A 26780-nucleotide genomic window follows, 5' to 3' on the forward strand; every position below is an offset into this window, starting at 1 on the left:
GATAACAAAAATTGAGATTAAATCCAATTTATTTGATGAAAATGGAGACTAACCTCGACAGCGATTTAAGTATAATGATGGACTTCATTCGTTGTTGAGCTATCGGCCAATATTCTTATTTCTGGCCAAAAATAATTTGCAATAATTTTTATAATTATTATAATTATAATTATTCATGTAGCCTTTATCTCTGTGTCTGTATGTGCTTTATTGGGAATCTCATGACTCATGAGTCATGACATTATATAATTATTATTACTTAAGTATAATATTTATGCTATTATAATATAATTATTATAAAACATATTACCAGAATCTTGATAGACCAAATTAAATATGTTATAGAATACATGTTAGGTTTAAGTATTTTTACTACATTATTTTGATTAGCCATTCCATTCTTTACCTCATCCCTTCAATGGGTAACTAGCTGGGCTAGTTAGATCAGCTTTACTTTTTAATTATCGTCATTATTATAATTTATAACTATCGATTAGTACATATTATGAATATTTATATTGAATTACATAAGGCAAGTTACATAATATTGTAAATACTTACTTATTACTTACTAAAAAAATGTATGCACAGACGAACGTATTTCCTCCTTTTTGGAAGTCGGTTAAAAAAAGGTATGGTATGAATGAACAATATTAAGAAAGGTATACAATACATGTGTGTGTGTACTTACCCTTTTGTCAATAAAATCATACTGTGTATACAGACATTGTTGTGTTTTGTTCGTATCTGATATACTGGAGAATAAGCTCAACAGATAAGGACAAAATATAATTTTACAACCTCTTTAAACACAAGCCCCCTTACTAATAAACGTTGTATAAGCTTTGAATAGTTATACAGTGTTTTGTTCCTGTCATGTCATTTTTAATTGGATTGAAGAAGACAAAACACTGTATAGATTCAAAGCTTATACAGCGTTTATTAGTAAGGGGGATATTTTATATTTGTAAGCTATTTTGATGGCCTGTTTCACCGCTTCCTGATAAGGTGCCCGATAGTGTTATTTGACAGATTTTCCATACTTCATCTGTCAAATTAAGTGGTGGATAGCCTTATCAGGAAGCGGTGAAACAGGCCCTAAATATTTTAAAACGTTGGAATGTTGTTACTATTAAGATTGTTGTTATTTAAAACCAAAGGTTACCTATTTGCCTTTTTATAATGAATCAAATACATGTTTTGTATTTAATAACGTTAACACCTTTACATCCTTGTATAATCGTACTTTGACGTCTACATGTGAAAAATTGGCCTAATCGCCGTCTAATAAACTCCATGTTTATTAAACAGTCACTTAAAATATGTTTTACTAAAATCTGCTACTCCTCTTAAAATATTACTAAAATCAGTAGTAAGTAGATTTTATAACACTGAATTTTGTGAATATAACCCGAAAAGCAATAAAGTTTTTTTAAGTTTGAAGTTAAAAAGCCCTAGGGCGTAAATAAGATAGAATCGGCACACAAAAATCAACCTCTACGCACAGAATACAGATTTTATTCTGTATTCTGTGCCCCTACGTCACAATCATGTATAATGTACTTTACTAGAATATACTAACCACGGAGCTAATACAAGCTTTGTATTAGCTCCGTGATACTAACACTAGGGTACATTTATGACATGTAGCGCTTACTTCCAACGTCAATTAGTTAGGGTATTTCCTGTAGGGAGAGGGGAAATGCACGGAAGTCGGGTTCACTGTTGTCAGCTTCCGTCAATACCAATGTCGTTAATCGTAATTTAAATTATTTAATTTGCAGTACGGCGTCAGCGACAGTCGACAGGTTTATTGCATGGCGACTCTACTTGAATAAAATATGTAGTATATATTTAGTAATACATTTAACCGTGCTGCTACTTATTTCAAGGCGAGACACAAAATGTGAACTGCCAAGTTCAAAGGTTTGTGAGTTGTGAGTTGTGACCATATGATTTTAACCATAGATGTTACGTTACCCGCTTTTACAAAAGTTAGTTTAAATAGTTTTCTCTATAATCCAGTTTTTCTTTATCTAGGTTAGGTCTAAGTTCGCCCCTTGATATTGTTATAGCACTAGCGGCAAAAGACAACGTTTGAGAAAATTCCATCATAAAAAATATATTATGTTGCTGCACACTGCGGACTCCCATGATGAACTTAATATGGGTGTAGTATGTGCTCCAACTGCAGCTATTTTTAAAGATGCTGGTTAACGTCTGTAAGCATCTTCACCTAAGAGGGGCTTTAGAAAGTTTGAAATATTATTTTATGAGATTAGAAGCTTTGAGACTTATTTTTAGAACTGTTTCAAGCTGAGTTACTTGGTCAAGTATCTGACTGTCTGTTACCAGTAGCTCTACCATGAGTTTTAAGCTATAGTTTTTATCGATACTCGATACCGACTACCGTAAATTTTTAGTATGGCAAATTTTACAGCGCCTCCTCAGAACTAAAATCGCCATACTAAATATTTACGTAGCCGGTATCGAGTATCGATAAATACTATAGCTTTAAACTAATGGTGGAGCTACTGTTCACAATAAACCGATTCACGATTATGGATACCTATAAACCTATAAGTAATTCTTTTAACTTTTAGTCCCGCGAATAAACAAACAATACTGATTATCACGGAATATGTACCGTTTCTGTGATTAACAAATTTCTGTGCAAATTAATTTGCGGAAAACGTGTACAATTGTACATAGTAAAATAATTTTCGCCTCGGCATTGAAGCTGCCGCAAAATGCTTTCGTATTACGTAATGCGTTCGTGAATCGTGACATAAATCAAAATATTTGTTTCGGTGCAATTATTATCGGAAACGTGTGCGATATTGCTAATTATTACGTAAATTACTTGTCTTAACTGATTTTATGCCTTTTGCAATGTGATTAAGCACATTTTTTGCAGATTTTCCATGCACGTGGCACGACGTAGCCATTAGGTAGGTTTTCAGTTTTCAGGTAGGTACATAAACTAGCTATATTTCATCGGACACAATGATAACGTAATCAGTCATCTCTACCAACTAAATAGGAAATAATAGTTAGTCGCCTAGCTCTACTGAGAGTTAGAGCCCCCGCAGACTACAGACTTTTAGTCGGCCGATAGTTTAGTCGAAAGCTTAATCAGTACGAAGATGTATGATTTATGAAGGTGGGTACAATAAACGATTTGTATCGGCCGATAATAATGTACTGAAACCCCAATTTCGTCAAACTATCGGCCGACTAAAAGTCTGGTCTGCGGGGGCTCTTACCATGGTGTCTGTTTGATTGCGCTCTATCTCTGAACATTTTATTGGTAGCGTCGACTAATTGCGCTGTCATGGTGTCCCAGTGAAATACAGCCCTAAACCAATAATAATTCTAAGCAATTGTTATTCAAAAAGAGTATTGTACAATACCAATTTTGAATATAATAGTATATTTTTAAATACCAAACGCCAGCATGGTCTTATCTTATAGTAATGTTAGACGATACGGATGCTTGACACCTAAAATAGTTTAAGGAGGGAATATGATAGACACTATTAAATTCTGAGAACATAAAAATCAAAGTAGACCTGTTAAAACGTATGATGATTGATGATACATGTTAGGTTATTAGGTACCGAGTTAATAACTCACGCATATACATCGTGTAGGACAATTTTTCCATGATCAAAATTACCCTAGGTATGTTCCTTCTCTTTTTTCCAAATATTTCCATATCAATTTCATCAAATTCAGTAATATTACATTCAGCAGGTTAAGTGTAAATAAGGTTACAGACATCCACACTTTCGCAGTTATATTATTAGCAATAAGTTAAGATAATAAGTTCCTGTAGTATGTACATATTATACCTATCACCTATGGATTGCGATTCCAAAGGAAACAAAATAAAATCAATATTTATCTATTATCTTAACTCAAGAGTAGCGGCGGACGGGGTTTTTTGTCGTCGAACATTTGCGTCACTGATGGCGCAATATTTTTATGTACGACACACAGAGGTCTTGAGATTTACCTCATTTCACATTCCAAGCGATAACGAATATCACAGAATCAAAGGTCGGAGTTGTCCCATATTATAAGGGGAGGGAATCATGCAAAATATTTTGTAAGTACTATAATTTTTTTACACAGGAAATTGATTCATAATATGCAAATGGCGGACCTTTTGGCGGACCTACGTTTTTTGCGGTCTTTCGCTTTTTCGCACCACAAATGATACCGCGGTATGAAACGGCCAAGTACTGTTTTTGAATTGTCCGATTCGTACCGCGCGCGGTTCGAAACAGCGAAGACCTATTTCATACCGCGGTATGAAACATCTGTGGTCCGAAACAGCGAACGACTCGTTTTTTGGTAGAGATTTGTCAAGTACACTCGTGATCTGTTAACTGACCTTCACATAATCCGACCAAAGAAGTTACGTACCTATGTAAGTCATCTGTCTATTTAAAATCAATTTCTTTGATGGTAAGTACAACTAGGGAGCCGTCTCACGTGATGTTTCTATTTAGCAACTTACGTGATAAAACTTTTCAGGCTTAAAAGTGATTTCGTGAATGTTATCGGTGACTTACTTCTAGGTAACACCAAATTTTGTAACCTAGAAATAAGTAATATTAACTCTTATATTAGGATAGGTAACCTGAGATACTAGAGTCTAGAGTCTAGACCCACCACAGAGTTCATAGCTCAGACATAACATTACTAATTCCTTACTCAAAGACAGGTTTCGAAATTCGACGCTGAGCTGCGTCTGGCTGATTCAGCAACAAATATTTAATACGTGTATTATTATGCTATTTCATATTATGTTTGATCATTATTATTTTATTAGGCATTTGTATATTTCATTATACTGTCTGGTTTTAAAATATATGTTACTTAATATGTACTAAATGCACTTTGGCTAAGTTTACATTCCTTATAATACTTATCTCATCGGGAAAGTTGATAATAATGATCTATTCATTGAAAATTGTCAATAAGCGGTAAAAAATAAGCGGTACCTTTGACCTCATTAGTATAAGTCTGATAACAATCAACAATCTTTAGTACACAGATATTGTCTTACGGCCGTTCCCAATATTTGATCTATCTCTAGTTTTGCCCTACTAGAGATAGGAATAGCTCACATTAGACATTAGAGACATATATTTTATGTCAATTCAATGATATCTGCGATCGGTTGTATGTCAAACCAGAGATAGATTGAATATTAGGAACGGCCGTTATTCTGCTGTATATTATGTTATAACTTATAGCGGCAACAGACAGGTAGCAGCAATTTAATTAAATTAATAAAATGACGTCGACATAAAAGCTGCCAAACTGGAGGACTTTGGGCGAGGCCTTTGCCCAGCAGTGGGACAACATAGACCCTTACGGCCGTTCCCAATATTTGATCTATCTCTGGTTTTGCCGTACTAGAGATAGGAATAGCTCACAATTGACATTAGAGACATACATTTTATGTCAATTGTGAGCTATTCCTATTTCTAGTAGGGCAAAACCAGAGATAGATCAAATATTGGGAACGGCCGTTAAAAAAATACAGCCTGGTGAAATACAGTGGCGTAACTATAACATCCGGGGCCTGTAGCAAATTGATGGGGCCCTATCAGTAAAAATTTCAAAAAGTTCTTACCTCACACCTCACGGCCTCTTGGGCCGGGGCATTTTGCTAGTCCTGCCACCCTATAGTTACGCCACTACTGAAATACAGACTGACTATAATTAGGGTATTTATTTGCATTTCGGTTACAAAACGCTAGAGAAATATCTTCAATTCATTCACTTCATTCTTTATAGATTCAAATAATAATAAAAATTCTTAATAATTATTATTATTATTTATTTAAAAATTATTAATTTATTTTAAGATATGACACAAATTCTATCACATCTACAATAACTAATTATTAAACTAGATAGTAAAATAAATAGTTTTAACTTTTAAGTAAGGAACGAGCAAACGGGTCACCTGATGGAAAGCAACTTCCGTCGCCCATGGACACTCGCAGCATCAGAAGAGCTGCAGGTGCGTTGCCGGCCTTTTAAGAAGGAATCGGGGAGGGTAAGGAAGGGTAAGAAAGGAGAATAGGGAAGAGTAGGGACTTATAGTATCCACAATGACTGCTATGTTCCTATCGGCCGAAGGTAGTTGTGACCGATGGTGTCTGCGGGCAGCTGGCAGTCCTTCCACGGCACGGAGCGGATCACGAACGGTCCCTGGCCTTTTAGAGTCACTGAAACATCAAAAAAAATATTCATATCAAAATGTTTTTTTGTATGTTTCTTAGGGTTGATTCATACCGCAACGCGACGCGTAGATGCATTTCTAAATTTGTATGGATTTGACAGATTTCAATTGCGTCAGACGTCTTGCGAATCTGTCAAATCCATACTAATTTAGAAATGCATCTACGCGTCGCGTTGCGGTCTGAATCAACCCTTAGAAGACAGTGAACCATTCGTACCAATGTTAATTACCAATGACGCATTCTTCGGAAAGCCATTTTCATAAAGTTATAACTTGTAACATTCAATTTAATATATAAAAATTGGTATTTTGTAGTTAATAATACGCACTCTATGGTACTCTAGTCTCTACTTTAATTGAGTTACCTTCCGGTTGACTTTTGGGTGTTAAATGTTAATAAATTAAGTCCAAAAAGTTATCCTTTAGCACGGAAATCAAGGATACAATGGCTAATATTTAAAAACAACACAAATCCATTCGCAACAGGCATCAGTACTGAATGGAAACCAATTTGGTGTTACCTAAGTTAGTATTAATTGTTGTTGTTAGTCTATAGTTTAGTAAAATGCTGTAAGTACTTACTTTTTTTTTCTTTCTTTAAAAAGAGTTTCAAGTTATTTCTACTGAGAAAAGTACCTACAAATATTTAAAGTTTTCTTCTAGTTAAAGGGTCTGTTTCACCACTTCCTGATAAGTGCCGGTTAGGCAGTAGGCTATCCACAACTTATCTAACAGAAAGACTATGAAGAATCTGTCAGATAAGTTGTAGATATTCTTCCGGAACTTACCAGGAAGTGGTGAAACAGGACCTAAGAGAAGTAAAATTTAAGTGTCAGTCTTACCAGTCATTCCTGGCACCAGTGTGACATTGTACTTTCCGTTGTCCATGATGAGGGGCCAGTTCTCGTCCACACCAGACACCTTCAGGGTCGTGTCTGGGTCACCAATGTCCAGGGTCAAGCTTGCGCCCAAATACTTGATACCTGTAATATAGAAGTAAAGTTATGTGGCCGACTAGGTCATAAGGTGCGGTTAGGATTTATGGGCTAGATAGGATTTATTGTACTATCAGAGAAATTGATTCGCACAGATTGTGGACACTTATCTACGTGATTTAGCCCGGCTATGTCAAGTCCAGCCGACAGTTCACAACCATAATTGACTTGAAACCTGATTAAAAATACAAGTCCGCAATATGCCTACCATCTGCCTGCCTTATTCGTAAATCAACTTCTCTGATAGAATATTATAGCTAAAAATTAAAATAATGGGTCCAAAAATGGGTCCACAGAATATCAGGGGCTGTGAAATCCACAGTCAATGAACCTGAGCGGATTCCATTTCGACGGTTTGAGCATTACGTACCTACACTAATCTATTTTACTACCAATTTATTTTATTTTGTGAATTTGTTGTTTTTTGTGCTTTTGTTTTACCCAGTTACCTTCCTTGTATTTGTCTATTCTGTATTATTGTTTTAAAAATCTTGATTGTTTGTATTGTAGTTTATGCAATTTTTAAATTTTTGTTGAATAAACGTTTATTTATTTATTTAATTACTATTGGCAAGTAACGTAAGGGTGAATAGGATTCTAATTCTCTACAAACCTTTAATAGTAAACTTAGTTGACGCAGGCGGTAGCTGAGGTTTGGTTATTTTCAACGTGTCGAGATTTAGACTGATGCCAGCGTACCCGAAGACCAGAGACTGGAGGAAACCGCCCATGCCAGTGAGGAAGTTCACGGCGCCAACATTTGGACTCCGGAGCTCGCTCCAAATCTATGAACGAGAAACGTCAGCTACAGAATGACATCATTGCTAGCTTAACGTTTTGCTAGTAGGTGATAATCTTTTTAAGTCATTAGCTGTGGTTATTTAGCTGCATCAGCACATGACGATGAGTGGCGCTTGAATTGTGACAAACAAGTAAGCAAATCAGCTGTGTCATGAAATCATTATTACAAGTGCAAGGCTCGGCAATCCGATCAAAATGCTTAGGTGTTTATTGACGACCTCTGTGGCTCAGTTGGTGGGCTATTGCCTGTTAGTAGCTCTAGCCGGGTGTCGCGGGTTCGAATCCCGCCGACGGAATTAAAATTTTTTAAAGTTCCTGGGTCATGGATGTGTAATTAAATAATATGTGTATCATAATAATAAAAATCTTAAATATATTATGTATAGTATAAAAGTATTAAATATGAAAATTTGTTCCGCAATGTAAGCGCGAAGAGCCAAAAGACAGACACGATATTATACTTTCTCACTTAAGTATAAGTAATATTATTAAGTAGTATAATAGATGAGGCTCTCTTTTATAAGACCGCCCTGACCGCCTGAAAATATTTTAAAGCAATCGTTCCATACTATATTTTAGAATTTTGATGTTTTTGACATGTTAATACTACGTAGCTATTAAGGATTTTGGGTCCACCTTAAACGGTTCTCTAACGTTGTGCATGTAGCTCTTGTTGAAGAGCTGTTCGGCATGCACGGCGTCGTCCAGCTGCAGCATGCCCACCGTGTGCATGCTGTCCGTCATGGCTGGTCCGTTCTCGCGTGTCACCGACTCGTAGTATGCTAAATCGTTCGCTCGTGTTGAGCTAGAATTCGACACAAATTGTTGTAAGTTAAACATTGAAGGCAAAACCTTTGGACGCTTTACACTACGTCCGCCTGGTCCCGTGCTAAATATTTGTGTTACGGGAACCAAACCACGGCAAGATAAGAAAAACAAGTATCAAGAAAAGTATTTATCTGCTGACTTTGTAATTTTTGAAGGTACTGACCATGTACTGGCACTTTAGAAGATTAAACCCTATACAACAAAAAAATAATTTTGAAAATCGGACCACAAACGGCTGTTAATCGTCGAAAATTAAATAATGTATCTACCATTATAGAGGAAATTGATTCCAAGGCAGTTGACGGACCTACGTCATCTGATCGGCTTATGTCAAGTCAATGTTAGCTGTGGTCGGTTGGATGAGTTTGACGTAACGCGACCAAATTACTTAGGTCCGCCATCTGCCTAGGAATCAACTTCTCTGATAGTACAAAGTCATTAATTCAGGACTCGGGGCCACAGTTAATCCTTTCGTGTTATAACTTATACCTACTTACACATTCATTGGATACTGCAATGGGAAGCCAAGGAGTACAGCATCCGCCTGCTTTATAGGCTCTCCCCTGGTGTAGCCTTCGTATTGAGGATGGTAGTCCAGGACGGTATCGTAAGGTAGGGCCAGGCTCCAGGCGATGTCAGTCCACCTTTCCGGCTCTCGTGCCATGTAGTAGGATTTACACAAACAGGCTACATACCTGGAACATAATAATATTATTGTTTTTTGAGGCATTTCTCATGTACCCGTCACTGCTATACTTTGATTTATTGTTAGCAGATGCCAAAGATAATATTATATTGCCTATTTAAAACATCAGGCGCTTTGAACAATAATACTTCTCAATGTTCGTAGCAATATTTTGCTTTAGTTTTCGCACAGGCACTTATGCCGCTCTTCGGTCAAGTTAGTATAGGTAAGTTTATACAGGTACAGGGACCAGGGTACTGTAGTAGCTTTTACCGTTTAGTTAAGATACTTACTCGGCTAAATATAGTGAATACCCAGCGACGACGTTTGTGAACGTTGCTGTGGTCCTCGTCGGGTCCCATCACATCTGTAGAATGGAAGAAAGAGAAAGAAAAATCTTTCTTTCGTCAAATAAATGTACTATCAGAGAAGTTGAATCCTAGGCAGGTGACGGACCGTAATAAATTATTATGGTCGCGCATCGCGTTACTTAGGCAAACTCTTCCGACCGATCACAGCTAACATTGAATTGACATAAGCTGAACAAACGAGGTAGGTACGTCTTTCAACTACCTAGGAATCAATTTCTTCTGATAAACATTAATCCCACCAAAACATTTTCATGTAAAAATGTTGCCAAGATGAGAACTTATAGTTCATAGTTTTAATAATTAGTGAGATATCATGTAGAGCCAAGTTTCTAACCTTATACTCAGCCCTAAATCTAAAATCCTTAATTTAACACTAAAGCGTGGAAAAATACTTGATAATAATATGATAATATGTCAACCGTACGAGAAGAATCTATAAAAAACTCTACACATTAGTCAAAATCGGTGGCCTGGCCATTTTAAAATAAAAGTTTAATTAAGTACAACAGAAAAGTAATACTTCAAAGTCTGACGAATAACAAAATGGCCAAGACACCGATTTTGACCAATGTATAGAGTTTTGAGATTCTTCTCGTACTGCTGACTTACATAAATCGATTTGTCGGTGAGTACATAAGTAAATATAATACATAGATACAGTTTCAGATCAATTAAGATAATATCTACGATAATATCGAATACTTACTTTCTATATCATAGAATCCTGTCGTGCAGTTGAGGACGGCACGCGAAGCCCAAAACTCTGCGATGTTCGTCACGATGGAGCAGCCGCCGTGCTAGAAAAATACTATTAACTCAGTATCCTCAGAGAACACAATACAAGCTCAAAACAAATACTCTGTTGACGATTCCTTGTACAAGGCCTAAAATAATCAAGCAAGTAAGAAGAGGACAAAATTCGTGGGATTGAGTGGTCACCACTCACCCTCTTCTTATGTTCGCATCATATAACTAATAACTAGTAAGTGTTAACTTTATTGGTCAAATATAACTTAAGTTTATTATCTTAACCCTAGAGACATAACCTTCTTAATGCTCCCTTTAAACATAACCATTCATCATATTGATGAACATTTTTTAAAGTATGAAATTTTTACTTAAAACGTTATAATTTAAAACTGTTTACTACATAATTTTTTAGGGACAAGGGTCTTATTTATAATTAAAACATAATAATTAAAAAAAAAGGAAATCTTTATTTACTTTTATTATAATAACGTAAGGCACTAGTTTTAAGGAGATCGTAGTTGATAAGGTACGTAAAAATTAAAATTAAAAAAAAAATAACAAAATATACCTTTTTTTTCTTTGGCCAAAATAAACTTAGGGCATAACTCTACACTTAAAAACATACAAAAGCTAATTATTCACAGCGCAATTCACACAGAATTCAGCCTTATGTTCACCACAAATTGCAGTGTTACACTTAGAGCAATATGATTTAGTCATGCGTCTCTGCTTATAGGAACATAGACCGCAAACCTTCCTTTTATTCAAATATTGTGCTTGAGTCGGTCGAGGGTCGGCAGTAGACGTAGATGGGCCATCATCCCTTTTCAGGGCTAATATGTCCTGAATTTTAGTTTTTACGTGAGTCGGCATTGTTGGAACGGCAAGTCGCATTTTAAGCCACGGCTCTACAAGTTCGGAATGCAACTTCTTCATAAAATCTCGACGACTCATTATCTTCTGTCCTAGGGTAGACGCATTATGACAATATATCACGTATGCATTGATACATGATATATTAAGCATTGCGTAAAAAACACACATAGGCCAGCGATTAGTTTTTCGGTTGCAATTCATCACTGAGCACATCTGATCGAACGTATCGACATCGATAAGTACAGGAAGAAGTACCTGAAGTCTCTTCCAATAAATCAGGAGGTGATTGAGAGTCGGTCTCGTGGTCCCGTGAGTGAGATGGTGATGAACCGTGACGGATTTGCTGACTGTCCTCTTGGTCAGAGGGTTCATATTGCTGATCGCTTTCCACGTCGTCCACCTCCATAAAGTCTTCATTTTCACCATCCGAAGAAGCCGGCAGCGAGTTGGTGTCATCCTCTTCCAACAATAATCGCGCAATTGTGTCATCACTCAGTGCACGTCGAGACTCCATGTCAAAAATCTGCAAGCAAATATTTCAAACCGTCACCAAAACTAACACAAACCATAACCATTCATCGAAACGATGAACAGATGCTCAATAAATCAAAAAACAAAATACTTACGCGCTGAACACCGGTGTCGCCTGCAACAGCGCGGTGCACACTAAGTTGACAAGAACAGGCAAGTTTATACGCGCACGCGTTAGAAAGAGATGGCGTATTTAGTACCGCGTATTCATCAGATGGACGAAGGTTATGTTTCTAGGGTTAATTCAATACCTGCAGCCAGTGCTCATCGCGTGTGGCAGCCAGGTACTGTCTGGCGGCGAAGGCGACGTCTCCTGTGACGTGCTGCTCGAACTCCGCCACTTCGGGGCAGCACGGCTGCGTCACCTCGACGCCCGTGTACGCGCTCTCCCATGGAAACCTGGCGGTAATATCATTACAAGGCAACGTTGCCAGAAGATTTATTAAGTCCTTGGAACCTGATAATCGCATCGGAACCGGACATTTTTCGGGATAACAAGTATCCTATATCCTATCCCGGGATTCAAAGTATCACCATACGTCAAATTTAAGCAAAATCGGTGCAGCGCGGCGGCTTAGGCGTGAAGAGGTAACAGACAGAGAGACTCACTTTCGCATTTTAAATAATACTAGCTATTTGACCGAGCTTTGCTCAGTATTCGATAAAACACGAATAAAATGACATTTTCTAAATTGTATATTTTTTTGCTTCACGCAGTTTGAAGTATAACGTAAGTAAATATTTTTTTGTAGAAGTACGCAAACTTGAACTCATTGAACGATCAACAGACAAAAACAACAAAGAAATAATTGGATGATGATGCCAGATGATGCTGTAGGTACCAAACTACTTAGTTCTAAATAATTCGTAATTCGTAACTAGCGACCCGCTCCGGCTTCGCACGGACGGGTATAAAATATAATATAATATCACACACCTCACAGCTCACTGAAAAGTCTGTCTGTCTGTCTGTCCGTTTTTTCCATTTTAAAACTTTATATTTCACAAATGGATCCCTTAATCGGAAAATGATCTATAAATACTCGTAATATTTTTAAAAACCCTATCCAACGACACCCCACACGGTGGGGTGGGCGCCAAAAAAAAATCATCCCTGCTTGATGTGTAGGGGAGGTCCCATAAAAGAATTATTTTTTTTTTAGATTTTAATATACCATTTTGGCGGCACCATTCATATGTGCATTCATGCCGAATTACAGCTTTGTAGTTGAGCAAAACCGCGGACAGACAGACAGACGGACAGACAGACAGACGAACAGACGGACGGACAGACCGAAACTAGCGTCAAGGAACGCTAGTTTCGGTCTGTCCGTCCGTGTGTCTACGGAACCCTGTGGGATATTCATAAGAGATAGACATATAGGTACTATTGCGGAGTTTTCTGCAGACCTTTTCATAGTGTACAATACTATTACTTAATTAGTACATTATTTTGATAAATCTCGTAGGGTTCAGCTTGCGTTTTCAATGTAAGCGGAAAAAAATGTAATTATTTACGACATCACATTAGAAGCCCCAATAATAACAGTATTTCTCCACTATTAATTAATGAATGTCATTATACTTATAAACCTTCCTCTTTAATGATCACTCTATCTATCAATGAAAACCGCATCAAAATCCGTTGCGTAGTTTTAAAGATTAAAGGGAACACAGGGACATGTCACATGAGGGAAAAAGCGACTTTGTTTTATACTTTTTATTTTTATTAAATAAGGGGACAAACGAGCAAACGGGTCACCTGATGGTAAGCAACTGCCGTCGCCCATGGACACTCGCAACATTAGAAGAGCTGCAAGTCTTTTAAGAGGGAATACGCTCTTTTCTTGAAGGTTTGCAGGTCCGGAAATACTGCTGGTGACAGTTTGTTCCAGAGTTTTACAGTGCGCGGCAGAAAGTTACGCGAAAAACGCACTGTGGAAGACTGCCACTCATCAAGGTGATGAGGATGGTATGTTTTTCGCGTGGGACAATGGCGAAAAGTTGCAGGTGGTATGATTCCGAGCAATTTCTCAGAACACCCCCCGTGATACAACCGATAGAGGATGCAGAGTGAAGCTACATCTCGGCGTCAAACGAAACTGAAATTGGTTTCATCTGTGTGTAAAATATGTGTACGTAATACGTATACACTTACACAAGCATGATTGAACATGATTTCTATGAGATTAAATTGTCAACGTGCGGCACGTGCCGACTGGACGTCAAAAAAAGAGTGCTGCTGTCATGTGTCACACGTCTCTTTTTACCACGCAGTGTTACTGATAGTGACATCTCTCTTGCTCAGGCCTTTGTGTCTCTATTCCGCTAGGTATATTAACTTTATGGATTGATTGGTGATTGACGGCTGGGTTTGACGTAACACGACCAAATTATGAAATTACGTATAGGTCCGTCATCTGCCTATAATCAACTTCTCTGATAGTACTTAGTAGTAATATTCTTTTTTCCACAGTACCTACCTGTAACCCTTATTGCCTGTGATCTTGGCGAGTTCAGCCGCCACGTCGGCGTTATCGAGTCGATACTCCAGCAGCTTCTTCCCATATCGAGGGTAGAGTAGGAGAATGGTCGGAAACATCCACATTTCCGTATCCCAAAAATTGTGGCCTGAAATCAAAATCAAGAAAAAAAACATTTTAAGTATATTATAATGTTAGCCATAATAATTAAATAAGTAAATATTCTGTGGACTAAGATTTTACCTTCGTAATCATCAAATGTGCCCCCTCGAGCCAAGCCAGTTGGACTAAGTCCATAGTATCTCTCTTGGTGGGAGAACGATTCTTCGGAAGGTAGCGAGCTCAAGAAGTAGTACCAAATACCATTTACTATTTTTGCCTGTAATTAATAATCATTTACCCGGTCACGTCATTGATTAATAGGATCATTTTTAAATGAAACTTTAATATTATAGTATACTAGCTGTTGCCCGTAACTTCGTCCACGTTAATGTATGTTATTAAAATCGAGATTTAAATATTTACACATACACACGATATTTTTAATTTACATCAAAGACCCAGGAAACTTGAACCTCAAATACTTATCGTTTTGAAAAATCCTTTCTTTGAAGACCGCTTGGCGTGGACAGGGGATGGGGGCCACAGGACAGGGGAAAGGAACATGTAACGGGGATAGAGGATAGACTTCAGAAGACGGGATTTAATGTAGGCATCTATCCCTCTTTAACCTACCTTTAGATTCAAAACCGACAATTAAACCAGAACAAAATAACGCTTGAAGTAGTTTACTTACTTACCCACAATGTAATTTCTTTATGGGCGTTGGCTGTTGGCCTACCGGCCACCACACATTCCCACCACTGTATCTCCTGTGTCACCGGGATTGACAGCGGTATCGAACTACGAAAGCCCTTTGATTTGATCTCAGGGAGCCCGAGGGACAGGCTCAAACTGGTTCCTAAACCATTTTCTTTTTTTCCTAAATCATTTTGGACGATGGTATAACGATGACATAGGGAAGTAAAATGTATGGAAATATACGAAGACGCTTTTAAACCGTCGACGATAACTTTTTATCGTTCACACTCTTCTGAACGTCCACGGTGCATAGGTACAATCAAAAGGGCATAAATTAACGTACCCAACATTTTATTGTGAAAGTCGGCATCCACGATAACGTGACGTTTGGAATTATAATAGAAGTATGAAGAATTGTAATTCCTCTTTCTAAGTATTCAAAGCGGAGACCGCAAAAAGTTGCAGTGACGGAATGTCAAATAACTTAGGGGAAACACCACGAAAATAAACTATAATAAGTAATAAAAATTGTAACTGAGCTAGGTATAGCTAAATTAATATTGAAATTTGTTGTGTTAGACTGTTGCCAATAATAATTGTGACAAAAACGCTTGAAGACGCGCTGATCACGATATCACCGTAATATGCGACATCAGATTTACACTGATAGGTTGTCTAGCATTGTAGTTCTTTCGTCTTGGCAGAAAAAACTCTCCCAGAGAACATGATGAGAGGTTTATTCAAACATACTGCCTTCGGTCGTACATATTCCACCATTTCTACATATGTGCTCTACCGATGCTAGTAACTTAGCTATCCGTAAAGTTTGACATTAAAATTTCCATGGCCGGTAACGAATTGAGATACGCAGTGGTCAATATCCATCCAGGCAATATCCATCAATTTATACGTGGGAGAGCCATGCTTCGGCACGAATGGGCCGGCTCGACCGGAGAAATACCACGTTCTCACAGAAAACCTTTTAAGAGGGAATAGGGTAATAGGGGAGGGTAGGGAAGGGAATAGGGTAGGGAATTGGGCCTCCGGTAAACTCACTCGGCGAAACACAGCGCAAGCGCTGTTTCACGCCGGTTTTCTGTGAGAACGTGGTATTTCTCCGGCCGAGCTGGCCCATTCGTGCCGAAGCATGGCTCTCCCACGTTTAAAAGTGAAATTGTGAAAAGTGCATAAAAATCCGTGAATTGTATGGAAGCTTTCTTCAATTATTTACGTTACTTTCTTTATAATGAAGTTTTAGTGGCAATAGAAAACGTAGTTTATGAAAATGCCAACTATCTAGCTAGCGCGGTTCTTGAGATACAGCCTTGAGACGGACATACAGACGGGCTGCTGCTGTCTTTGTAATAGAGTAGAAAATTTTCTGTCTTTGGTATCTAACTTATCACATTTTGTCGACGCGGACGAAGTCGCGGGTAACAGTACTTATAATAAAATCGTAGAGGTAAAATTTTTGTACATTGAAAATAAACCTGAAAAAACGAGTCAGGGGCATGTTAAAAAGTAATAGAACACATTTTTAACTGTTTTTGAAATTTTTGTTTCTCTGTCTGTTTGTCTGTGTGTACAGGCTGATCTATGAATGCGCTGGACCGATTTCAATGAAATTTGGCATGATGATACCTTACATTCCTGGTCAACATCTTAGATACTTTGTTTTAACCGACTTTCAAAAAAGGAGGAGTTAATGTTAACTTTGCTGTTTGTGGTCAGATTTTCAAAATAATTTTTTGTTGTATAGATTGCCCGAATCCGATACCATGTTTACAATAAAATTGGTCAAGTGCGAGTCGGACTCACGCACGAAGGGTTCCGTACCGTTATAGAGAAAAAATAGGCCAAAAGCTGTGTCTTTGTATGGGAGCCCCCCTTAAATTTTAATTATATTCTAATTCCACTCCCACCCGTGCACCCAGATTAACATTTGTCAGAGGTATTGGAAAAAATTAAGCCATCTTTTGACGAAAACGCTGACTATATACATTCCAGTGGTGCGTCAGGTTAATGTGACCGTGTTGTACTGTATATGTTTTAAATTGTAATTTTCCATCTTTTTAGTAAAAGATGGCCCCGTGCGAGTTTCTTACACCGGTTCTTCTCGCCGGGTTAGTTCCCGAACCGGTGGTAGGCACCGTAGTATCGACGTTCGGTAAAGTTTTTGTAAAAAAATTACTCCGAATAAAAATATTTTTGATTTTGATTTTTGATTTTTTGATTTAAGCCCTATGAGATGTGACATAACAAAATAATATAGGGAGGAAATATTCCCCTTTTCTAGATCTACAAAAAAACGCTCGCTATAGAATATTATTTATTTCCTTGTAGGTAGTTCTTGCTATGCTTATTATAGATTTCAGAAAATTGGTTGCAGTAAATTGCACATAGAACTTACGCTGCCGTTGAACTTAGCTGGTAGTTGGTACCGACTAAAAAAATATGAAGATTGATCAAAGACATAGTTGAGGTGTCTATGTGTGTCCCAAAAAAGATCCTGGACTCAGGAGTTCCAATCAGATCACCACTTTCGTAAGCATGGTACCAAATTCAGGTTATACCCCATACAGCAACAATTTAACAAAAGAATTTTAAAAATCAGTCAACAAACGGGGAATAATAATAAAAGCACGCGTTTTGAAGTAAAAGACTATGAGAAATACCGTTAATAAGGTCATAATGTGACGATGCATGTCATAATTATAGTGATGATGATGATGAATAATATAATTGATACATCATATTAGGTAATATGCTTTTAGTTGTTGAAACAACACCGAAATTCCCGAACATATTATATCAGTCTATAAGTATTCAATAGTTTTAAACAGCACCTTCGGAACCAGGGTATACTTCAGTGCAAATTCCTATTTTTTGGTAGTGTATGCTTGAAGTCCTTCTGAAAAAGTTCAAATCACGCTATCTTTCCATATAAATTTCAACGAGTCCCCTCGATTTCTCATGGATTATATCATCAGATCACCACTTCTATGAACATGCTATCTGATTTGGACCATATCTTATGCAACAACGGAATAATTTTGAAAATCGGTCGACAAACGGCGGAGTAAAATACATAGGTAAAACATAAAAAAAGAAAAAAATATCCTCCTCCTTTTTGGAAGTCGGTTAAAAAGTAGCCTAAGTTACTCCTTGTTACATCAGCTATCTGCCAATAAAAGTCCCGTTTAAATCGGTCCAGCCATTTCGGAGATTAGCGGGAACAAACAGACAGACATACAGACAGACAAAAATTCTAAAAATTTATATTTTGGTGTATGTACCGTCTTAATATTCATATGCATGTAGTAAAAAACGATTATTTCAATATTACAAACAGACACTCCAATTTTATTTATATGTATAGATGTATAGATAGAGTATAGATTTTGTATAATATTGTTGTGCACTTACAAGTTGTAGATTTCCTTCAATTAGCATACTAGCATGGCTGTAAAGTTTCTGCCACGCTTCTAAGTGCTTGTTATACAAGTCTTCGCCATCCTCCTGCAATACTATGTAAGTGTTTAAATATAACACTACGGTTTGTTATAAAATCGATATAATACTTGAATAATATTCGTACCTTTTACAAATTCCTCCCTGGCGACCGTTTGGTTCTTGTCAGCGGTCATTATGAATGTGAAGACCCTGGAGTGATGATGCGGTACCACTAAATGATCAGGCACAGACGTCCAGTAGACGCAGACTTCTACTGGTAGTGGTTGGTAGACCGGGTCCTCTGACACCCTGGTCTTCCCGCAGCTTCTCCAAACATTCCTGCCGTCGATGATCTCGGGGATAGGAGTTTGGAAGTCAATGTCTTTGCTGGTGGGCCCAGGCATCAGCTTTATGGCTATCCATATTTCTTTATGTATAAAATTTGGATCTAGAAATTTCAATAGTAACTGAAGAATCTCAATATTATCTTAATTAATTAATTGTCTATACTTTAAATACTTTAATGCTTACAAAAATATTATTATCAAATAAAAGCGCCTGTGGAAATATTGAAGTATTTCTTATTTCCCTTTAAATTGCTATATTTTACACGTCTTGATGACCGTTGCGTCAAAATTTGTGTATCGCACCGAGCGCGGAAATCATTCACTTTTCTGGAATAAAAAGTATCCTTTGTCCTTTACCGGGACCCAAAGTATATCAATACCCAGCAAAATCGATTCAGCGTCTTAGCCGTGAAGAGATAGACAGACGGACAGAAAGACAGACATTCGAATTTATATATGTAATTACTATAAATTCGTTAATACACCTAAGTACAATGTACATCTTAATATATATATTTCTTGTGTGCGTGTGTATGTGACTGAACTCCTCCTAAACGACTGGACCAATTTTGATGAAATTTTTTGTGTGTGTTCGTGGAGATTCGAGAATGGTTTAGATTTACAGTTTGGTCTACTGGAAAATGTTTTTTCAATTAATTTCTTATTTATAAGGAGTTGTTGATTTTGGAATGTTTTACATCAGATCCGGCGGACGGCGCTATCATCGCATTCAATATTATTCTATTTCAATTTTAGTTTGTCCTGACAGATGGTGCTACGATTAATTTGAAAAAATTTTTGTTATTCAATTCATGTGCTGATTAAAATATTAAATGTAATTATTTTTTAAAGAGTTTTGAATTGTGCATAAATAATTTTGTGAATTCAGATGTTTTTTTAATTAATTTTTATTTGTAAGGAATATTTGATTTTGGAATGTTTTACATCAGATTCGACGGATGGCGCTATCATCGCATTCAATATTATTCTATTTTAATTTTAGTTTGTCCCGACAGATAGTGCTACGATCAATTTGAAAAAGTATTTCGTTATTTTGTGTTATAATTGTGTTATTCAAGTGAAGTTGCTAATTAAAATATTTAATGTAATTAGTTTTCGAAGAGTTCTGAAGTGTATATAAATAACTTATACATTTTGTAAATTTAGTGCGGAATCGAAGTGAGTATATTTTTTATAAATTATCTTTTTTAATTTACACGTGCGTTTATTAACAACCAACATAACCTTCAAGTTTATTTGTGTAGTTAGAGGATTGAATTTTTTTAATTATTTTTATTGACAATTAATTCATTTTTGGAGATATTAAATAAAAAAACTCACAAAATGCGATTACATGTTCTTTATCTAAAATTTGTCATAATAAATCTTTTGAGTTAATTAATTAAAAATTCATTATCAACAAGTAACTCATATTCATTGTATATTATTTTGCAATATTTTAATTTTGTAGAAAAATGCCACGTCTTCGTGGAAGAGCAAGAAATATTGGTCGACGTACTCAGCACGCGCAATTAGTTCATGATCATCGATTGAATAGAACAGTAGAAGAACATTCTATGGATAATGTAAATTTAAGAGATCGAGCTGCATGTACACGTGCAAATGAGCACGTGTACATGCAGCACGAACAAAAAATTTAGAGCAACGTGCTCAACGTCTTCGTGCTAATACATTAAGAGAATTCCACACCGCCCTTTTTTCCATACAAACGTTGTCCCCTGTTTCCTCCCTGGATAATGCTAGTAGAGTTATAATTTTTTTCCTGAATATCTACGGCCACTAATACAATGTCCCTATGTTTTCTTTTTTTTCATAATTGAATTATTAAATAAGATATGAACGTTCAAAAACCCAAAAAAATGGCCAGATTTTCCACTGTGTTCAAACGTCCAGGAAACAGATTTGGCTAGATTATACAAAAAAAGCAAAACATAGGAACACAGCTCAAGCCTTTTTTTAATCTTTAATGAAAAAAGTACTTAAATCGGTTAAGTTTTGGAGAAGGAATCAGGGGACAACGAATCGTTGATTTTCTGGATTTTCTGCAGTTGTCTCTATCGCGTTCTGCAGTATAGACTTGAGGTAAGGGAGACAGCTATAGATATTACACGTACTTTTTTTTCATTTCTCTAGCCGCTGTTGTATCCTCTTAAGACAACGAGAGGCACGTCAACGAGCGACCAACGCACATAGAGAACGTAACCAACAGCGAGTAAATTTGGCATGCAGGTAGATGTTATGACGTAGGCATTCGCTAAGAAAGGATTTTGATAAATTCCAATCCCAAGGGGTTCAAATAGGGAATGAAAGTTTGTATACAGAGTTACCTCGTAAGTCGACCTAGATCCTTTAAGGGGCTATAGTTAAGATAATTTCTGACTGATTTGACTATGAAACACCCTATCCTAAATCCAATGGTTTTCGAGATAAACTAATTTTAAGTATTTTTCATAAAAAGTCCATTTTTTGCCTTTTGTTGTATCTCCTTTTTGTAATCTGAGGCTCTGGTATGTTTGTTTATACGTTTTATTTTAGAAGATAAATTGCTTTATCCATTACAATAAAAAAAAAAATACAATTGCAGAATAAAATGAGTCGTAAAAGATGGAGAAAAGTGAAAAATCAAACAAGAAAAAAACCTAAGATGTGTCTTTCTTTAAGCGATACTTAAAAAAAATCTATGGAAGTCTGTTTGCAGATGAGCTTAAAAACATCTCCGTTTTGTCAGCTATCCAAAAAGGTATAACATTATAGGGTAATAGCAGTTTTTATTACAAAAAACTCAGATGATAGCCTCCCCGGGCATTGAAATAAAAATATTAGTTAGTTCTAAAAATTAAACAAAAAAATGTAAACAGTAAATATTTATTAAATTTTGTTTTTACAGTTCATTTTCTACGTGTCCGCCTCTGTTTCGGACACAAATTCGCATTCTTTTTCTCAAAGCACTTTTAACTACTCCAGTTGTTAGTGTAGTTCGCATTTTATCGGCTGCATCAATAATCTTTTGGCGTAAAACTTCTACACTCGTTATGGGATTGGGGTCGTCATACACCAAAGTCTTCATGTGTCCCCATACGTAATAGTCCATGGGGGTTAAGTCGGGACTTCTGGCTGGCCATGGTGTAGGTCCACCTCTCCCAATCCACTTATTGGGATACGTCGTATCTAGCAATTGTCGGACTGATCTTCGGTAATGTGCAGGACAACCGTCGTGTTGAAACCACATATTTTGGGTGATTTCCGCCGGTAAGTCCTGCAATAGTTGTGGTAATTCTTCAGTCAAAAAGTTTTCATATGTTTCTCCATTTAAATTTTCGGGTAGAAAATATGGGCCAATTAAATGGTTACAAACTATACCCATCCACACATTCAAACTAAATCGCCTCTGGGATCCCTTTGCTCTTTTCTTTTTTGGATTTCCGTCTGCCTTTGAGGCCCAATAGTGAGCATTGTGGTAATTTGTTATACCATCTTTGTCAAATTTGGACTCATCAGTCCACAAAATGCGTTTAAAAAAATTTGGGTCTTCTAAATCGGCATGCAGCATAAATCTGCAGAAATCCAATCTCCTCACAGGATCGCCTTCTTCGATGACTTGTACGGGCGTGTAATGGTATGGGTATAAGCCAGCTGTATGGACGGTGGACCACACTTTCCACTGCGAGCATCCAAGATCTCGGGCAACAACACTCGTTGTTGTAGTTGGATCTGATCTAAATCGTTGTACTATATCGTTATCTTGTTCGTCGTCATCATTAACACGTGGACGACCCAGGTCAGACCGTCGTCTTGAAACTGAACCAGTCTCTCTAATTCGTCGGTAAACTCCATCAAACACACTGACATCTGGGGCGCGGCGGTTAGGAAACCGTCGTGTGTATTCGGCACGAGCTCTTGATGATACACCATCGCAATATCCGTAACACAATAACATGTCAGCATATTCCTCGTTCGTATAGGCCGCCATTTTCAACAGTTCCAAATCAGAAGCACAAAACAAAGTCCACAAAGCAAGCACAGGTAGTCACGAAGATGAAACGGGATCAGTCCAGAAATACAAGCCGAGTCAAAAAACAGAGAGAGCACAGAGCAAGAATCGCATCTACCACGGACGAATCGCATGAGCAGACTAAGCTAAATCTTTTGTTTAGTCATCCAAACTCCAAAGTAACTCAAACTATCTTTTTTCTCACTCCCACATACACAAAACGTATCTCATCTCGCTCGCACGTATCCTATTTCAAACAAGGATACTTAACAAAAGACCGGAATTTTTGCTACCTGTGGGCCTTTTAACAAAGTTTTTTTTATGAGGTTTTGATGTTACCCTATAATGTTATACCTTTTTGGATAGCTGACAAAATGGAGATGTTTTTAAGCTTATCTGCAAACAGACTTCCATAGATTTTTTTTAAGTATCGCTTAAAGAAAGACACATCTTAGGTTTTATTTTTGTTTGATTTTTCACTTTTCACCATCTTTTACGACTCATTTTATTCTGAAATTGTATTTTTTTTTATTGTTATGGATAGAGCAATTCATTTTCTAAAATAAAACGTATAAACAAACATACCAGAGCCTCAGAATAAAAAAAGGAGATACAACAAAAGGCAAAAAATAGACTGTTTATGAAAAATACTTAAAATTAGATTATCTCGAAAACCATTGGATTTAGGATAGGGTGTTTCATAGTCAAATCAGTCAGAAATTATCTTAACTATAGCCCCTTAAAGGATCTAGGTCGACTTACGAGGTAACCCTGTATAATAATACTTCTTAACGCGAGCGAAGCCGCGGGCAAAAGCTCGTAATATTATATACCTATATAAAAGTATTAATTTTTTTAAAAATCTCACCTGCATGCGGCTTAGGTCTGATTTGTATCTGATTGATAATAGCCCTTGTGTAATACCGATGAGCGTATATCCTCTGCGTCACCACCGATCTGTCTCTATCAACTGTCACTTTGAAAACTCCTTGCTTGGTGTCCAGGCTATATACAGGCTTGAACGGCGGATGAGTGAGTGTGGAGTTTAGCCTGACGTTGGCCCAGGCTGGTATTCTAGCTCGCCTACTCTCTCCCTTCCGTCCGTTGTAGAGACCGTTCATGTACACCGTGTCGCTGAAGATATTTGTCGCAACGTGCCCATTTCCGATGGAAGGCATGAAATGATCATCTGACGGGAGGCTGAAAATTTTGAAAGCATTATTCGAAATTATAAAATGTAAAGATACTACAATATGTTACAATGGTTGAAATAACTTGAATGTAGAGTGTGGTTAGTAATAGATTTCTAATGATCATACTATCTATAAGAAAACCAGAAACAATTTACGATAAGTAAGTACAGTATGTTTATGATTTTTATATCTAACTTGTTAAACAACTGTGTAATCAGTTCATATCAAGCAGTCCATTTTCAGTCTAATTTTAGCTCTACATGAATAACCCATCAATCCCCAAGCGGCACCCGGCTGTCGCATAACAATTGAAAATCTATTGTTTTTTTTTAATGAAATATGGGGGCAAACGAGCAAACGGGTCACCTGATGGAAAGCAACTTCCGTCGCCCATGGACACTCGCAGCATCAGTAGAGCTGTGTCAAGTGCGTTGCCGGCCTTTTATAAGGGAATAAGGTAATAGGGTAGGGTAGGGAAGGGAATAGGGGACGGTAGGGAAGGGAATAGGGGACGGTAGGGAAGGGAATAGGGTAGGGGATTGGGCCTCCGGTAAACTCACTCACTCGGCGAAACACAGCGCAAGCGCTGTTTCACGCCGGTTTTCTGTGAGAACGTGGTATTTCTCCGGTCGAGCCGGCCCATTCGTGCCGAAGCATGCAAGCATGTCGTCAGACGGACAGACATCGAAGTCTTAGTATAATAGGGTCGTTTTTACCTTTTGGGTACGGAACCCTAAAAAATAAAAATATATTAATTACTAGCTGTTGCCCGCAACTTCGTCCGCGTGGACTTTAGTTTATAGTTGTTGCCTAACATCGATTGAATAGTTTAGGTACAGTGTGCGCAAATCATAAAAGTATAATATTGTGTAGGAATCGCACATATTTCCGGGACAAAAAGCATCCCTTGTCCTTTCCCGAGACTCAAAGTCTCTCCATATAAATTTCATCAAAATAGATTGAATAGTTTGGGCGAAATCACAAAAGTTTATTGTGCGGGAAGCGTACATTTTCCGGGACAAAAAGTATCCCTTGCCCTTTCCCGAGACTCAAAGTATCTCCATTCCAAATTTCATCAAAATCGATTGAATAGTTTACGCGCAAACCATAAAAGTATGTTGTGCAGTACCCGTACATTTTCCGGGACAAAACGTATCCTATTTTCTTTTTCGGGACTGAAAGTATTTCTATATATCTCTATATATCTAGCCGTTTACGCGTGATGTCGTGACTCGTGACTCGTGAATCGTGACTCGTGACTCGTGACCAAGGGATATATTACTATGGATTGATTTTTATTTTATATAGATTATGAGTACTTATCTAAAAATAGTATTTAAAAAGGAGGTTATCAATTCGATGCGTATCGTATCTATAATGTAACTAATAAGTAATAAGTAAGTTACATGTAATATTTCCAGAACTACCCAATTTTCGTAAATGTTAGTCTATAATATCAGCGTCTGAATTGAACAATGAATGTGCTAAATTTCAAAAGTATAATAATATGTATGAATGTTTTTATGTTTTTGTTCGCATATAATATAGGTACCTATCTATTGTTCAACTTAGGGAATAGTGCAATTTTCATCAAAATCGGTTCAGTAGTTTTGGAGGTAGGGAGTTTTAATTCTCAATTACGTACAATTTTAAGGTCGGTTTTATCTTTTTAATATACAGTTATAATAAGTTTGCCTTGAACGAACAAATAAACATAATCATTTGAGATAAAACTTAGAATTTTCATAGTTCTTACTTGTTACACGAAAATATGTGCGCTTCATTGCTAACATCTTCCGTTTCAGCCGCAACACTCTCCACCACCGAGTAGCTGGACCCCTTGGTTGTCATAAAAATAACAACCAAAGCTGCCGCCACCAAAACCGCTAGCATCGCAGCGACCAGTAATTGTTTCGCACAAAAAGTTCCACATTCACTCGGACTTTTGCTGGCCACTTAAAAAAAGTACTTAAAGTTCTATTTTTGAATTGTTGTTTTTATTTTACACTACAAGTTATTCATAGATAAACGCTAGCTGTGGTCAATGCCGGCGGAACAAGTGTGACCCTGCGATATGCGACCTGCTATGACTACAGATTATAATATTATGTAATTCTTCTATATTTTTATGTTACTGTAAAAGCTTGAATTTCGGTAAATCTTAAGATTTGAGTGTAAATCTTAGGATTTACCGACACGATTTGGTAAATGTAAGTATTTCTAAAAATACGAAGATTTTTTCGGACATTTACCATAACGATTCGACAACTGGTCCGATTTGAAAAATACTTTCAGTGTTAGATAGTCCATTTATCGAGGAAGGTTATAGGCTATATTTTATCACGCTAAGACTAATAGGAGCGAGGAAATAGAGAAAAATGTGGAAAAA

At 37.1% G+C, this 26780-nt stretch overlaps 2 protein-coding genes across 3 annotated transcripts in view; both read right to left on the reverse strand.

The window, feature by feature from the left end:
- Positions 1-5989: 5989 nt before the first annotated feature.
- Positions 5990-26780, reverse strand: part of LOC121736765 (protein-glucosylgalactosylhydroxylysine glucosidase-like) — a 40912-nt gene continuing 20121 nt past the window's right edge. The window contains exons 10-14 of one of the 2 annotated variants that reach the window (XM_042128257.1): positions 9387-9584; positions 8698-8866; positions 7874-8045; positions 7108-7248; positions 5990-6251 (exon numbers count right to left, since the gene is read on the reverse strand). In XM_042128257.1, the coding sequence (XP_041984191.1) occupies positions 6142-6251; positions 7108-7248; positions 7874-8045; positions 8698-8866; positions 9387-9584 (790 nt within the window). In that variant the 3' untranslated portion in view covers positions 5990-6141. The remainder of the gene's footprint in view (positions 6252-7107; positions 7249-7873; positions 8046-8697; positions 8867-9386; positions 9585-26780) is intronic. The other variant, XM_042128344.1, reaches the window with a different exon arrangement.
- Positions 18847-26475, reverse strand: LOC121737013 (protein-glucosylgalactosylhydroxylysine glucosidase-like). The gene is made up of 4 exons (XM_042128562.1): positions 26148-26475; positions 24067-24398; positions 18985-19287; positions 18847-18905 (listed from the first exon to the last, which is right to left on the reverse strand). The coding sequence occupies exons 1-4, from the start codon at positions 26282-26284 to the stop codon at positions 18883-18885; spliced, it is 795 nt and encodes a 264-aa protein (XP_041984496.1). The 5' UTR covers positions 26285-26475; the 3' UTR covers positions 18847-18882.

Source organism: Aricia agestis, chromosome 1 (genome assembly GCF_905147365.1).
Source record: "Aricia agestis chromosome 1, ilAriAges1.1, whole genome shotgun sequence".
NCBI classification, from domain to species: domain Eukaryota; kingdom Metazoa; phylum Arthropoda; class Insecta; order Lepidoptera; family Lycaenidae; genus Aricia; species Aricia agestis.

What these genes read in the sequence shown, in the direction of transcription:
- LOC121737013 (XM_042128562.1), bottom strand. Translation starts at nt 26,284, where the DNA reads ATGCTAGCGGTTTTGGTGGCGGCAGCTTTGGTTGTTATTTTTATGACA. An exon ending in CAGACCTAAGCCGCATGCAG is followed by an intron (nt 19,288 to 24,066) that starts GTGAGATTTTTA and finishes TGAAATTTCTAG; the next exon opens with ATCCAAATTTTATACATAAA. An exon ending in CAGGGAGGAATTTGTAAAAG is followed by an intron (nt 18,906 to 18,984) that starts GTACGAATATTA and finishes ATAGTATTGCAG; the next exon opens with GAGGATGGCGAAGACTTGTA.